Source organism: Mus musculus, chromosome 3, assembly GCF_000001635.26.
Source record: "Mus musculus strain C57BL/6J chromosome 3, GRCm38.p6 C57BL/6J".
In the NCBI taxonomy this organism is placed as follows: Eukaryota; Metazoa; Chordata; class Mammalia; order Rodentia; family Muridae; genus Mus; species Mus musculus.
Genome location: NC_000069.6, coordinates 28,621,872 through 28,636,900, shown reverse-complemented (window position 1 = coordinate 28,636,900; position 15,029 = coordinate 28,621,872). Strand labels below are relative to the sequence as shown.

Sequence of the window (15,029 nt, the reverse complement as noted above, 5' to 3'; positions counted from 1 at the left end):
TTAAGTGTCCTGTGTCCCTTGCACCCCAACTGTCTGCTTTACAAACTTGGAAAGTAGAGAACCTGTGGTTGTAGAAGCTCAAGATCTGGCATTTTATTATTATGGATTCCTTTCTGCTGTTTTAGCAAATGATTATGTTTAAAATCAGTTTTAAAATGTGAAATGGTATCAAGGAATTATTTATCTATTAAGAACATTTATTACTTTAGCCCTTTGATTCTTTTTATGTACTTTTAAAACTGTCCCTGATTGCTGGGTGTGGAGGCACATGCCTTTAATTCCGGCACTTAGAAGTAAGAGGCTGATGGCCTCCCATGAGCTCAAGGTCAGGCTGGTCTATAGAACAAGATCCTGCCTCAAAAAATAAAATAAAAAAAGATACCACCAGCTGACATGCCATGTTGGTGAAGGGACAATGTGATAGGGCTCCACCCCTAAAGAAGAGTCACAGGAAATGAATGACTACTGAGAGGGAGAATCAGTATTCCCCAGGGATGAATTGCCTAATTGGTTATCTAATACCAAGTGGTCAGCTGTAAAAACATCATACAAGCAACACTAAGTAGACTCTGTAGGCTGCATTTGTGCATTTATTCGCATATACACTTAGCGAGGGAAAGAATCCATGGATTTAAGAGAGAATAGGGAGGGGCATGTGGGATGATTGGTGGATGGAGGAGAAAATGATGTAATTATATTGTAATTAAAAAATAAAATAAATTATCACACAAACAAAAGCCAACAACTACCACCGCCAAAACCTGTCTGGAGTTTCTTAAATCTGATGCTAGTCTGAAGATCTAATAAAATATTTACCCCATCAATCAACAACTACATCTGATTAATGCTAGCAGGCAGACTGCCAGAACTCTTGCCAAGGGTTAGGGTCGTAGCTCAGTGGCACAGTTCTTCAAGTTCGGTGTTTGGTTCCCCAGCAGTGGAAAGGATTCTTACCCAAATGGAGAAGCAAAATGATATCAGTGAAAGCAGATTAGCAAATGCACAGGGAAGCCTGGATTTCAGTTTCTTAACTGACTCCAAGAACTCACCTGTGTGTGGGGTGAGAATGGATGTGTTTGGGATAAAGGTCAAAGGCCAACGTTCAATGTCACTCTTTCTGTCCCATGAAGGAGCTCTTGATATTAACTGTGTTCCCAAATGTGGGAAAGCCTTTGTGGTGATCAATTCTGGCATATGAATATATTGGTTAATTCAAGTAGTTCTTAAAACAAATGCTTCTTCCATCGTTTCTTTGAAACTTGATCTTAAATTCTTGCTTCAGAGAAAATGGCATGAACCCAATAGATTAATACATAAGTATTGATCAAGGCCTCCAGGGAAGGGGTCTTCCTGTCTGTCCATCAGGCATTCTCTGTTCCTACCGTGGCCTTAGGCTGAGCTGGGGACGTCTGCCAGGTTGGCACTGTCAGATCACAGCTCCATTATTACAGAGAGTCTCACTTCTTTTTAAGATCTTGATAATGTTCTGATTCTATCCAAACATTTACATCAGAGAAAGTGTAAATATGGATACATTTTCATTAAAAAGAGATTTTTAAAAACCCACTTCCAGAAAGGAAAAACCTCCCTATATATGTAGTTAATCTTTTCCATTTTTGTCTCTCTCTTTCTTTTCTTTTCTTTTCTTTTCTTTTCTTTTCTTTTCTTTTCTTTTCTTTTCTTTTCTTTTCTTTTCTTTTCTTTTCTGTCTCTCTCTCTCTCCCTCCCTCTCTCTCTCCCTCCCTTCCATCTTTCCTTCCTTCCTTCCTTCCTTCCTTCCTTCCTTCCTTCCTTCCTTCCTTCCTTCCTTCCTACCTACCTACCTTTTTTAATTAAAACAATTACCATTACAGAACTCCTTTTGTCAACATCCCTTTTCAAATGCTTATGGAGTCATTTCTACAAGACCAGCTTCTCTGGTCTAAAGGTTTACACTGGGCCTAGGAGACTTGATTTACATGTCAACAATTAGTCATATAACAGGTGTTCTGCTTTCTGTTGCCCACTGCTTGTTTTAATCTTAGCTAAATATTCTTAACTACATTCTTGTGTTCCAGTCCATTTTTGTGCTTTGACAGCTATGGGACAGAACTATCTCATCTGCTATTAATTTTAGACCGTTTCAAGTTATATTTTACATTATTTTGATCAGCAATATTCCCTATTGATGGAATGAAAAGGCAATCTGTATTTATCCCTTAGTTAATTGGCTTCTAACATGGTAAGCAACTCCTCTTAGCTAGCCCGAGATAGCCCTGCTATATAGGATTGCTCAGTCATGAACATTTTGTGTATATATTTTTAGGTTCTGTGCTTCTTATATTAATTGTTCCTCCCATGCACTATTCTACCACCATGTGTTCAAGATAATGTAGTGGCTTTTGATTACGGAAAATTTCCAAAACTTTTACATATTCTAATCACCTCCCTACACATTTTTTTTTTTTCCCAAAAGGCAGAGTACAGCCCACATCCCACAGCAGGCCTGAGTCTGCCTGGTTTATTCTTTCTATTCCATTCCCCATCTCTGGTCTTCCTTTCCTTTGCTAGTCTGTGCCTACTTCCTTCTTGGGATCTTCTTATCTGTTATAGGTCTCTGAGGCTCTGCTCCATTTTGCACAATCTTCTGGCAGGCTCTCCTTTATGGTCTTTATTATGGCCACCTATTTATCCTGTAATGATAGGTAAGTACAGCTAAGCTCTTTACTCAAGTCACTTTTTATTTGACTTCCACTTGGATAGTTGTATATCTGGATGGCAGTGGAGGTCATGACCTTCCCCATGTATTTATTTTATGAGGAGCTTTAATACCTTTGGTTTATTATGTTAGAAATTCCTCACATTCTTGGCCCCTTTCTCTCATTCTCTCTTATGTTCAACCTAGGTCCTTCCTATTGTGCTTCATAACCATATCGCAAATATTTTCTGTTTTTCTTTGAAAGTTGTATCAATGAAGTTGCCTTCCTCTCTTTTATTAATGGCAGTCTCCTTCTACTTCATGGCACAGTGGATTCTGTGGCTTTTTTTCTTCCAACCTTCAGTAGCTCCCTGTCAACTGCAACCACCCTAAACAATGTAATGTTTTTTTCAGCAACAACAAAAAAAGAATGGTAAGAAAAAAATGTCCAAGGCTCAAACAACAAATATATTGTATTAACTATCTGTTGTTCTAGAAGTCATTTTTCTTAATATAGAGATTGGATAGGAAAAATTAGCTATCCAAAATCCTACAAAGATTGTAAAAAAAAAAAACCCAAATTGAATAAAAACAAACAAAATCCACCATTGATTCAAATGAAAAAAATATACGGGAAGTTTCCTGTAATTAGACTACTGGTTTGGGACAATAATTCCCTCTAATTGGATTTGTCAAAGTGCTCCTGGAGGTCCTGATTTAATTTAGCTCAATTCAATTCAATACGTGCTTTTTGGGCACTTGTTTTCTGAAAGGTCCTTGGTTTGGCAGAGCGTAGTGGATAGAAAAGGTGGGCAAGATATTCTTCCTCAACTCAAGTGGTCAGTCTCTATAAGAGCATGAGAGTGTTACAGATCTACTCCACAGCTGAGAGAGAGAGAGAGAGAGAGAGAGAGAGAGAGAGAGAGAGAGAGAGAGAGAGAGAGATGGGGTGGGTATTGTTGCCCCAAGGAAAAGGGCTACAGCATTTGTATCGATGCTGAAGTTTCATCATTGGTTTCAGGGGTGAAAGGGCTTGTAGAGACTGACAGATAAAGCATGGTGGCCAGTCATCCCAGAGCATGGAAGGCACAAGAGGGCAGAGGACTTGTAAAGGGGCCACCACAGTAGCATAGTAGGTGGGCATACATGGTGTTTTAGTGAGAACAGAAGGAAAGAAAGCTATGTGGCTATCATTGTCTATGCAGTATTATATAAGACTATACAAAATGGACTGTGTTTAGAAGGACATGGTCACCATCTGGACTTCACATTGTTATTTAAAAAATTATTTTCATTTCTATGCATTTGTGAGTATATGCCACATGTGAGGGGTGATTGTGGAGGCCAGGAGAGAGTGTCAGATCTTGGGAGCTGCAGTTATAGTCTATTGTGAGTCACCTGATGTAGGCATCAGGCCTGTACTCCATCTTCTGAAAAAGCAGTGAGGAGTCTTAATCCCTGAGCGATCTGGTCAACCCTCAGCCACTATCCCCATCCTCAGGGGCCTCTTCAGCTCAAACAGGGAGATAGTGCCAATCCTGACTCAAGATACTACATGCAAACTTAGGCTCCTGGAGAGGTAATAGTGAATGGAGGCCTGGGAGGTAGGGTCAGGAAGGATGGCTCTTCCTTCACAGCTGGCTATGCTGTGGGTAGGTGACATCCAAAAGAATAGACTAGCAGAAAGTCACAGAGAAGCACAATGTGATCTGTTTGGGGAATGTTAGCAAGATGGATGTTCTGCCCTGAAAGGTAATTTCTAGTTCTCCTTTAGAAGACGGAGGGGAAAAATCATTCACAAAATATGATGAGGGCTTACAACACTATTACATTTCCCCCCAATTATCTGTCCCTAATGATTAGATTATCCTGCATTCTCCCTATAAAGAAGAATATGAACTCTGAAGGCAGAATATAAGTACATACCCTCCAATGGTTCATCACCCTTAGTACAGCATTTAACACGTAGTAGGAATTTTAGGAATCTTTTAATTTCATCATCACCTTTTATCCCACTAGCTGTATGCCCATTAGAGGGAATTTTAAGCATATGTTAGAAGAACTGAACAGTGCTGAGTCAAGACAAAATGGAAACAATCAGCATGTGTTGTTGAGTTGTTCTGGCTTAGTAGTTTTGCTGCTAGAACAATTTTATTTGCTGTTAAAAGACAATTTAATACAAACTGTTTCAAAATGTCATATCTTAGCATATTTATAGCTGTCAATAATTAAATAACCAACAGTAAAATCACAAGCATGGATTTACAATGAAGGTTATTGGATTTGCCTATCAGAACTCTCAGTCGTCTAGACTGGCTACCCCTGTCCTAGAGTCTATTGAGCAGGACAATAATTATGGTCTTGTGACATTTTCTGTCAGTAGAGTATGATCTGGGGATAAATACTGATAGCCAACCCAACGAAATGGAGAAGAATGAGAGTGAATATGGGGAAGGAAGCGTTGCATTGCATCAGTGTTAGGGCAAACCAGGGCAAGGTCACCTTGTGTTTATTCTCAGAGGGGTTAGAAAACTAAAAAAGAATGGGATATAAACAGCTAACCCAAGAATCCATTGCCGTGAACAAAACAACCCATGGAGCTTCTGGTTCATTCTGGGGGAAGAAAGAAAAACAAGAGCAAGACTGTGACTTGGGGAAATATAGGCAGACATACATAGAGACAAAGTATACAAAGATAAGACGGAGAAGATCTGACAAGAGTCCATGAAGATGCCTGTGAGATGCTCAGTGATTACAATGCCTGCTGTGAAAGCATGAAGGCCAGGTCTGGTATACACATTTGTAATCCTGGGGACTGAGGAGGTGGGGAAAGGAGATCTAGTGAGCACCAGGCCAAGTTGAGAATCCATCTTGAAAGAGAAGGCAAACAGCATCTGAAGAATGACACCCAATACTGACTTCTGGCCTCTTCTGGACACGCACATATGTATAGCATGTACAATGCACACATGTCAACATGAACACATACATACATACATACATACACATAAAAAAAAAGAAAGAAAAGGAATCAAATAAAAAAGATGCCATAGAAGATGGAGTGAAAAACTGCAACACTTGGAATGTCCTTAAATGTTCATTTGTTTCCTGATTCTTTCATGTGTGTGTGTGTGTGTGTGTGTGTGTGTGTCGGTCAGGGCTAACAACTGTTGCCATGTGCATTCATTCTTGTTTGTCTTAGAGTTGCAAAGAACAAAGAAAGAGCCATCTGAAGGACAGTGCATCTAAGAGCAATGGACAGGCAGGGCATACACAGGCCTAGAAGTACTACACTCTCCAGGTGACTGAGTCTATGCAGAGAGATAGTTATAGAACTGTGTCCCAGTAAGAACTCAATTCCCCCAAATCAGTTCTCTTTGCCAGTGACCTATGGGTGATTTGTACCCAGCTAGTGTTTCTCATGCTTTGGTTTGGTTCCTTCTTAGTCTTCTTTTAAGTGACAGTCTCGATCTAGGCATGGGGCTTGGTACTTGTTATCTCAGCTACTCCTGAGACAGGAGGCTAGCTCAAGCACAGAAATTCAGGGCACCCTCAGGCACAACCTATATAGATGCTATCTCAGAACAACAACAACAAACATTTCTTACATTAGTCTGGGTATGTCACTGACAGCCACCGTCCCGTCATGTGTCTCACTCTCTCCATCTTCCTCTTCTTCCTCACTGCTCTCCGACTCCTCGCTGGAGGAAGAGTAATCAGTCACTTTCTTCAGGGGGCGGTTTGTTTCTTCAATGCGGAGTTCTCGTAATTCTTTGGCTAATGCCGTCAGATCCTACAAAAAGAAAAATTTGTAAGCATATGAAATGTAGTTACAACCAAAGCTGTATCTCCCAGCCAGCTCCAGCTTAAGCAACAAGGAAAAAAAAAAGAAGCTCTATTGAGAACCGTGACAAACACAGTTACTGTATGGAACTACGAAAACGATGTTTGTGGTCTGTAGAAGCTAAGAGACGGGAGATGAAATCAATTCCAACTTAGTTCAAAACCAATAGTTATACCGGGACTGACTATGCATGTGCATATATGTGCATGCCGTGCTGTGTGCATGCGCATACATACAAACGTGGCGTTCCCTTTTTATTTTGAGAGGGTGAAGTTGGTCACCCTCAGAGTTGAATGGGAAAATAAATGGGATTCAAATTTGTTCCCCAAGTATCCTGGAATTCTTGCCCAAAGCCATGGTGGCCTTTCCTCTCTTGTGAGGACTACTGGACCAAAAACTAGCATCAATATACAACAGAGTAGATAGCAAGGTTCATTTGGTATGAAGTCATTCCCCAAAAGACAAAAGTACCACATCAAATGACAGCCCACCCCAAATCCTAGTGCCACTGAAATTTAGAGCCACAGGGATGTTAATCAAGAGGAGCAACAAACAAACAAACAAACAAACAGACGAACAAACAAACAAACGAACAAACAGTTCTCTTCCAGAACAGCAGATGTTTTATCTTTAACTTTTAAATTCCAGTCACCTGGCAGAAGCCCTTACGAGAAATGCTGAAATGAGCGTGGAAACACCCAAAGGAAGACACAATCTTCCGAGTTTTCATGAGGGTGATGAGACCTTGAGCCTTATGGATGTGATGAGGCGAGGCTTAGTCACCAGGCATAGTGCAAGACAGTGTGCTGAACGTCTGACTACCTTGAATGGGCATGCTTTCAGAGCAAGGCGGAGGGAGGCAGTTCTGCAGAAGCATGGCCGCTCTACTTTGCATGGGTTAAACTGCCCATGGCACGAAGCATGCAGATGAGGAAAAAGCAATTTGACATTGGTCTTACCATTTCTCCCTATTTAGGGACCCATGTGGGAATCAGAGCATTCAGCGAGAGACAGGGAGTTAGGGAGAAAGAAACTCATTGAAAAATACTAAATCCCACATTTTTTTTTTCTCAAAAAAAAAAGAGTTGGCCATATTCTCTCTTTATTTCAGTCCAGAAATGTCTTTGTCCAATTCACCTGGTGTAAGATTAACCTCTGTGACATAGTGATGTTAGGTAATCATCCCAATTAGAAGAAAAATCATGATAAACATGCATAGATAGTGGTAGTTAGACTTTTGAGGCACCGATAGGCCATGGCATTCCTGCACCGTGGCTGCATGTCAATCACCACTGTTAACACTCAGGGAGCAAACACCCTGGCGTATCACTAAGATCTAGAAAATTCAAGCTGTCAACTGAATGTGTCAGAGTCATTTTGTTTTATTTTCATGTCTTGAACAGAAAGTGATAATGTCCCGAAGCCACCTGACTTAAGGCCCCATGAAGGGCAAGCTTCTGGAAATGGCAGCTACACTCTATTCCTGAATGCACTTGCTGGGACTTCGCCATACACGCACACTCCCTCCGACACACAACCCGAGTCTCCGCCGTCTGTGGAAGTGAATCTAGGATGGGATCCGAAAGGCTTAACAGTGTTTAAAGACAACATACTATGAAAGGGGAGAGCCTCCTCACACAGAGAATTTTATACAAATATACTTCTAGCTTCTTAGGCAATGCACCCAAACCAGGAAAGGCCAGTATCTAGGTTTAGCCTTCTGCACATCTCCTCTTGATTGCTGCTGATACATTTATCTTTATCAGACAAAAGGAGTATGGAGAACACGCTAGATGGGCACTATGGGACGAACTGTTCACACATTTGTCAAGACTCTGAAAGCAAGAGGACACAGCAAGCTTCCAAACTAGCAAAAAGGACAAATCAGACACATTTATTGCATATTTTGATTTTTATAAAGTTATACAATCAAACAAAATAACTAATATTTAAAATGTTACTTATTAAAAACTATATTTTATTGTAATTTAAAGAGAGAATATGGTTTAAAGGAGTTTGTTTATATTATCAAAAAGTCTAAGTAAAATATAATACTACCACTGTGACTTATTTAAAATACTGATACATTTCCCCCTGGGGCATGGTTACCTCATCTCTAACATTTCAGAATAAGATAAGAGAGGTTAAACAACAAAAAAAAAAAAAAAAATCTATTTAGAATTATTTAGTTAAGTCCTTTACCCAATAAGTTAAAGAGAGTTTCACTTGCTAAAATGACCTACATTTCCATAAATACTGTAATTAGCAACACTTTAAAATTATGACCTGCTTTATAATTTTGGTTTTAATCAGAATTTTTTAATTTTGGTGTTATTAAAAAGCTTTCTCCTGAAACATTCAAAATAATTGCAAATCTATTTCAGTTTAATTGGTAGCAGTTTAGAGAGTAGGAACTGATGAACATTTCAAGGTAGCAGTAATGAGTGATCAAACATGATCCCCCAAAGAAAATTAACCCTCCACTGCCAGTGGCCTCTGTGGCCAGCTGAACTTCGGGTTTTCATTTGCTCATTACTAGGACAATGGGCGATATCAACGTTGCAGAAAATAGACATGACACAATATTGCCACTACCAGACTCAGGTCTTTTTCGGACACTTTATCCTCTGACAATTCCAATTTCCTCTATATAATGAGCCTTTTATGGTAATTTATTGCTTGGTTGTCTCAAGCCTGAAGCTAAAAAGTATTGAAAGGGGAGGAGAAATAAAAATGCTATTTAGCATAAAAATATTTGAGGACATATTAACTAAAAGGGAAATATGGCAAAATACTGTGTTTTTTTTTTCCCCTATGGTGCAAAGTAAATAATTATTATTTAAGTTTCAACCGATCAGTGGGTGATTTTTAGAAATTGTCAGTTTAATTATTTTTTTTTTTATACCTGATTAAAATTAAACTCTAAACATACCGCTAATGTTTGCTTCTGCACATAGACTTCAGGCCACGCATTCGGTTATGGGAAAGTAAAGTTATTTGTTTTCAAAAGTTTTATTAACTAACTGCAGCGTGGTAAAATTTCACAGTACAGTGGAAAGTAATGCCCATTTAACAGCTACCCTTTGTGATTTATTACTATGAGAAAAATTAAATGACTAAATTAGCAATAACAAGAAATAAGTTTTAAAAAGGTGTTTAAAGGACTTTTTCATTTCATTCCGGGTCATCCAAGTAGGAAAACAATTGCAGAAGAAGATGGGATCTAAAACTGAGCTCAATATTTCCCAGCCCAGCACCTTCACCATTTCGGGCCAGAGGCGTTATATTGTGAGGAATTCCCTTTTGTTGCAGGACGCTTAGCCCCACCCCTTTTAGGAACTGGAGGATGTTTAGCCCCACCCCTTTTGGGAATTGGTGACTGTTTAGCTCCACCCCTTTTGGGAACTGGAGAATGTTTAGCTCCACCCCTTTTCTGTATCACAACAATTGTCTCCAGTGCTGCCTCCCACTTTCAAGGGTAACAACTAAAACTGAGTTGAGATTTGCTGAATAGCTCTTAAGTAAAAGATGTGGGTAGCAACCACCGCTAAGAACCGCTGGGTCGGGTATGACCATCTTCCTGTGTTGCAGTGGTCCAGGCCGGTGGTAGTAAATGCCCAGGGGTGTCAGTGCACTGGGAGGCATTTGCTCTGATCCACAGTGCCAGAGGTTTGGGCATGAAGCTGCCCCTCTCATCTCCATCAGATTGTTGTAGAACACATCAAAATAAATGAAGTGATTTTTAAAAAACCTGGAACACCTGGGCTTACCAGAGGAAACCCAGGAGAGCTTTTTTCTCACAACAGCCATTTCCATGCTAATTTCTGGACTTGTACAAACCCATAAGTTGTTCATATGAATCCCACTTAATTGGCAGCTATGCTATCCAGTACCAGAAAATAATTTCCTCTCTTTTCCTTCTCGGGGCAACGGATACAAAGTTGCGTGCCCCTCTATCCTTGTTACTACTGTAAGGTCAAAGCAAAATAATGGACCAGAGTGGTTATAACCAGTCCCTGGGCTGTAGACATATGGAGTAGTGTTACTTTATAAACAGCAACCCTTTCACCAGGAGTGTGAGTTTCTGACTCACTGTGGATGGTGTGGTAGTCACAGCTGTGATGAGAATCAGCTTCACACAATCATGGTACCCTAATTGCAAAAGTTGTACTGTGCCTGTGGCTGAAACCTGAACAATCACAGTGGCTTTCTAAAGCACTCTCCACTTTAAACAATGCCTTTGCACACAGAAACCTAAGACCCTGAACAATCTTGTAAGTAAAGGAGGGCAGACATTTTTATTGCCATTTTACAGATTATGAGATTTAGTCCCATTGTACATATTACTGAGATTATGAGACTTATCCCAGCCAGCGTTCCTTGAAGGTAGCCAAGCTTCAAATATAGCTTGCTGGTTCCTGAAGCCAGGGCTTTTTCCACATAATTTCACAAAAATATACTTTGGAGAGCTCCAGCCTCAAAGCTGTAATGGCGAGCCTTACGGTTCATGCATCTGGGACCCATGGCAAGGCCTGCTGATTCAGAACCATTGCATTCTGCTGCGTTCATGCAGGTCTGACAAACAGCAATGGGGAAGTTGTCCTCAGCAAACTATCTACAAGGGACACAGCCATCTATTTTTCTAATGGAAAATGTCTCCACAGATAAGGAAATAGATCATTTAACTAGCCCGGATTCATTAGCTAAGGTTGATGTTGCTGCCTATGGTGTTGTTAATGTCCCACAAAATTAATCTAACAATAACCAGTAACTCCTTGTTCACAAATTACACACTATAAATTTGGGATGTGTTAGTAAAACTGCTGAGGGCCATCTCCAAGCAAGGCTGGAAAATACAGGTTTGTGATTAGAAGGCACTGGAAGGAGAAACCAAAATACTGATGTCTGTGTTTTGTCCAGTTGGGACACTAGGAAAGCAATATTTTTGCTTAGTGAAGGACTCTGGGGCTTTTTATGGGTAGATCTGAGGGTCTCAGGCTGGATTCTATTGAAGGAGCCCTCCTCTCCCAAACAAGGGTGTGTATAAAAGGACTTTTCCCCATGATACCACTGGCTTCCTCTCTGAATGTCAACAACAGGAAATAAGTTCAATATTCACATCTTATGAAAGCATGACCAAGAAATGGCAGTACTAACCTCATCTATAGCTTTCTTATAGCTCTGTGGCAAGAGGAACCCAATTCAGAAGAATCCACAGTCAGGGAAAAGCCAGAAGAAAAGAAGCAGGTTAGACACAAAATTGGCATTGTTATTAGAAAACTGATACAGACAGACAAGCAAAGAAAAGCTCAGGCCAGAATGATACAAATCCCCTTTGTTATTTCTTAGCAATTCCCCAACTTTAAGATGCAAAAACTAGTAGTTGAGAGTCATTCATTCACAGGACAGCATCTAAGAAACTTAAACCAAGTTTAAGTTTCAGCCAGCCTGCACTTTCCTTTCCTTTCCTTTCCTTTCCTTTCCTTTCCTTTCCTTTCCTTTCCTTTCCTTTCCTTTCCTTTCCTTTCCTTTCCTTCCCTTTCCTTCCCCTTCCTTCCTTCCTTCCTTCCTTCCTTCCTTCCTTCCTTCCTCTCTCTCTCTCTCTCTCTCTCTTTCTTTCTCTCTTTCTTTCTTTTTTATTTAGCTCTCTTTTTTAATTAGTTATTTTCTTCATTTACATTTCAAATGCTATCCCGAAAGTCCCCCATACCCTCCCCCACCCACTCCCACTTCTTGGCCCTGGCGTTCCCCTCTACTGAGGCATATAAAGTTTGCACAACCAATGGGCCTCTCTTTCCACTGAGGGCCGACTAGGCCATCTTCTGATACATATGCAGCTAGAAACACGAGCTCTGGGGGGTACTGGTTAGTTCATATTGTTGTTCCACCTATAGGGTTGCGCACCCCTTTAGCTCCTTGGGTACTTTCTCTAGCTCCTCCATTGGGGGCCCTGTGTTCCATCCAATAGATGACTGTGAGCATTTCTTTCATCTATCTATCTATCTATCTATCTATCTATTTATCTCATCTAGGTATTTATCTATCATTTATCTAACGTATCTATCATTTATCTATCTACTTGAGACAATTTTTCATGTATCCTAGATTGGCTTTGAACTTATTATTCACCCAAAGATGACTTTAAACTTGTGGTATATACCGTCATGTCTGTCTTATGTGCTGCTGGGCACCGAATCCAGGGCTTCAGGTGGGCAGAATGAGCACTTAACCAACTGAACTACATCCTTAGCCCAGATCCTTTCTTTCTTTAAATCTACTTGGTGTTGGGCCCAAAGGAAACTCCACACCCCTAAACTGTGGCACCCCCACCAAAGTACCCATATCCTCACCACTGTCAGAAGGGACAAATAGCTATCCATGATGTCTGTTAGCATACTGAAGGGCATGCTGTCCTCCAAGCTCCCTTAGTCTTACAACTACCTGTGGCTATCCTAAACTGCTCCAACCCATGGTCTTCTCATCCCCTCCTTCTCATTCCCATATAACCCCATCTTTTCAGCTGTGTGCTCTTTTGTCTTCCCCTCTCTTGCCCCTCTCTCTTGGTCTCCTTTCTCCCTTGCCCTCCTTTCATGACCTAGTCCAGTCTTCTGGCCATTACTGTTTCCTCTTTCTGCTTTGGACGCTTCCAGATGCCTCTGGCAATTCTATTCTCTTAGCTACAATGAAAACCTTCCCCTCAACCATAACTTGGAGCTGTCCTGTCCTTGGCTTATACATTTGATGCTAAAACCCTCCGTTTATACACTTGGGTCCTTCATTTTCAAGCAATGAAGCTGGAATGTCAAGTTGCCAGGTTCTGTGTCACACATACTTATTACGTTTTGGTCCAGAAAAGATAGTCCATAAAACATGACAAGGAGCAGAAGACTGTAATTATAGTCCATATGAAAGCCAGTGTGGAGTCTGGATGAAGCAACTCATAGGAACAGCCCAGGTTTCCTAACTGCTACTTTTAACATCTTTTCTTGTCAAAGTAATGAGCAAATATTGTGCGATGGTGTGAGCTAATTTCTTTCCTTCTTCCTAGAATGGTGATGAGCAACAAAAGCCCTCAGAGCAGAGGAAGCAGCCTAAAATCCACTCCGTACCTTCCTCGTCATGCATGACTGTCTTCTAGATGTGTTTAGCACACAGTGCTCTTATTCATCTCCCAACTTTTGCTTTGAGTCATAAAGGCAACCCTAACTACATCATCCTGGGATCCCCAGGTAAAGGAAGAGTTCCAAATCCGTAGAAAGAAAAGCACTCACAGCTGGCCGACTGGGCCGTGTGATGTCTCTGGATTCTTCTGGTTTCACCTTGGAAGGCTCATGGGGGAGCACGGGTGATCCTTCGGACTTACTGTTGGCTAGAGGAGAGAACAGGAACACAGCTATTAGAAAAGCCTGTCTCGCATTCTGAGGGAGTGACTAAGGAAAGCCAACTCACGAGGCAAACCTATATGTATCCATGGAAAAATAATAAATGCTCAGAAAACAGAGGTCGACAATGTAGGCCTGCCACCGAGAAGTCAACAGTAAAACTGAGACTCTTCAGCAAGCACTGTACTTGTCACTACCGTTTACCAAGAGCTTACTGTGTCTTAGGCACAACACCAAACGCTTATTCTGTCAATCACTGCCATTCATCCTTGCTCCCACATAGTACTATGGCTCCATGTTCTTAATCTCCTGATGAGTACAGACCCGAAGAATGACACACGTAGCCGTGAAGTGATGGACTTAGTTGGGAATCCTTCTGAATTTTGAATATCCTCTTAATCATTATTTCAAATGAGCTTCTAAATTAAAATTCTAGCCTTGTTTTCTTCTTTTATCTTCTATTCACCAGAACAGACTATTCTGATTGAAGTTTATGAGGAATAAAAGAGTTTTATTTGACGGCATGAGTCTTAAAAGGAGATCTGAGACGTGATCTGAGACCTTTAAGGAAGAAAGAGTGATGCGGGATCAGGGAGGTGCCGATTATAAAGGCCCAAGAAAATGGGTGTGGAGCAAGGGTGAGGGAGGTGGCCTGCAGCCACAGAGGCGCTGTGGTACTTAGGGCATAGGTAGAGCAGTCGGAAAGCTGAGGGTTTCTTGTTTGGCTTGAATCCCCAGGCAGAGATGAGTTGTAATCAGAAGTAGGGAATGCAGGAAAGCATGTGAGAATTAAGCCTGAGCTAGCTCAGAGAATTAAAGTGGTATGGGTAACACTGATCTTCTTTACAAAAACTCCATGAACATTAAAAAAAAAAAAAGTTGAGGGAACGGCAGTTGTCTGGGTCAGTGTCCCAGAGACACCTAGCACTCAGAGACAGGCCACCCATGTCAGGAACAGCAAGTCAGCTGTGGGACAATCTAAGTCTCAATGCTCAGTCATGGGTGTCACATGTTAAACCTCAAGCTTAAGAAAGTTGCATATACCGAGGTTTTACTTAACTGAAATGTAAATGATTAATAGAGGAGGTAAATTGTGGTTGTGCCTACTCAAGGGGCCATGGAGGAA

General features: G+C 40.9%; 1 protein-coding gene across 11 annotated transcripts in view; it reads right to left on the bottom strand.

Annotated features, from left to right (window-relative positions):
• Positions 1-15,029, bottom strand: part of Tnik (TRAF2 and NCK interacting kinase) — a 408,685-nt gene that overhangs the window by 33,685 nt on the left and 359,971 nt on the right. For 5 of the 11 annotated variants that reach the window (XM_006535517.3, XM_006535519.3, XM_006535520.3 and 2 more), the window contains 4 exons: positions 13,793-13,890; positions 11,679-11,702; positions 7,481-7,489; positions 6,286-6,470 (listed from right to left, as the gene is read on the bottom strand). In XM_006535517.3, the coding sequence (XP_006535580.1) occupies positions 6,286-6,470; positions 7,481-7,489; positions 11,679-11,702; positions 13,793-13,890 (316 nt within the window). The remainder of the gene's footprint in view (positions 1-6,285; positions 6,471-7,480; positions 7,490-11,678; positions 11,703-13,792; positions 13,891-15,029) is intronic. The other 6 variants (XM_006535518.3, XM_006535521.3, NM_026910.1 and 3 more) reach the window with 2 other exon arrangements.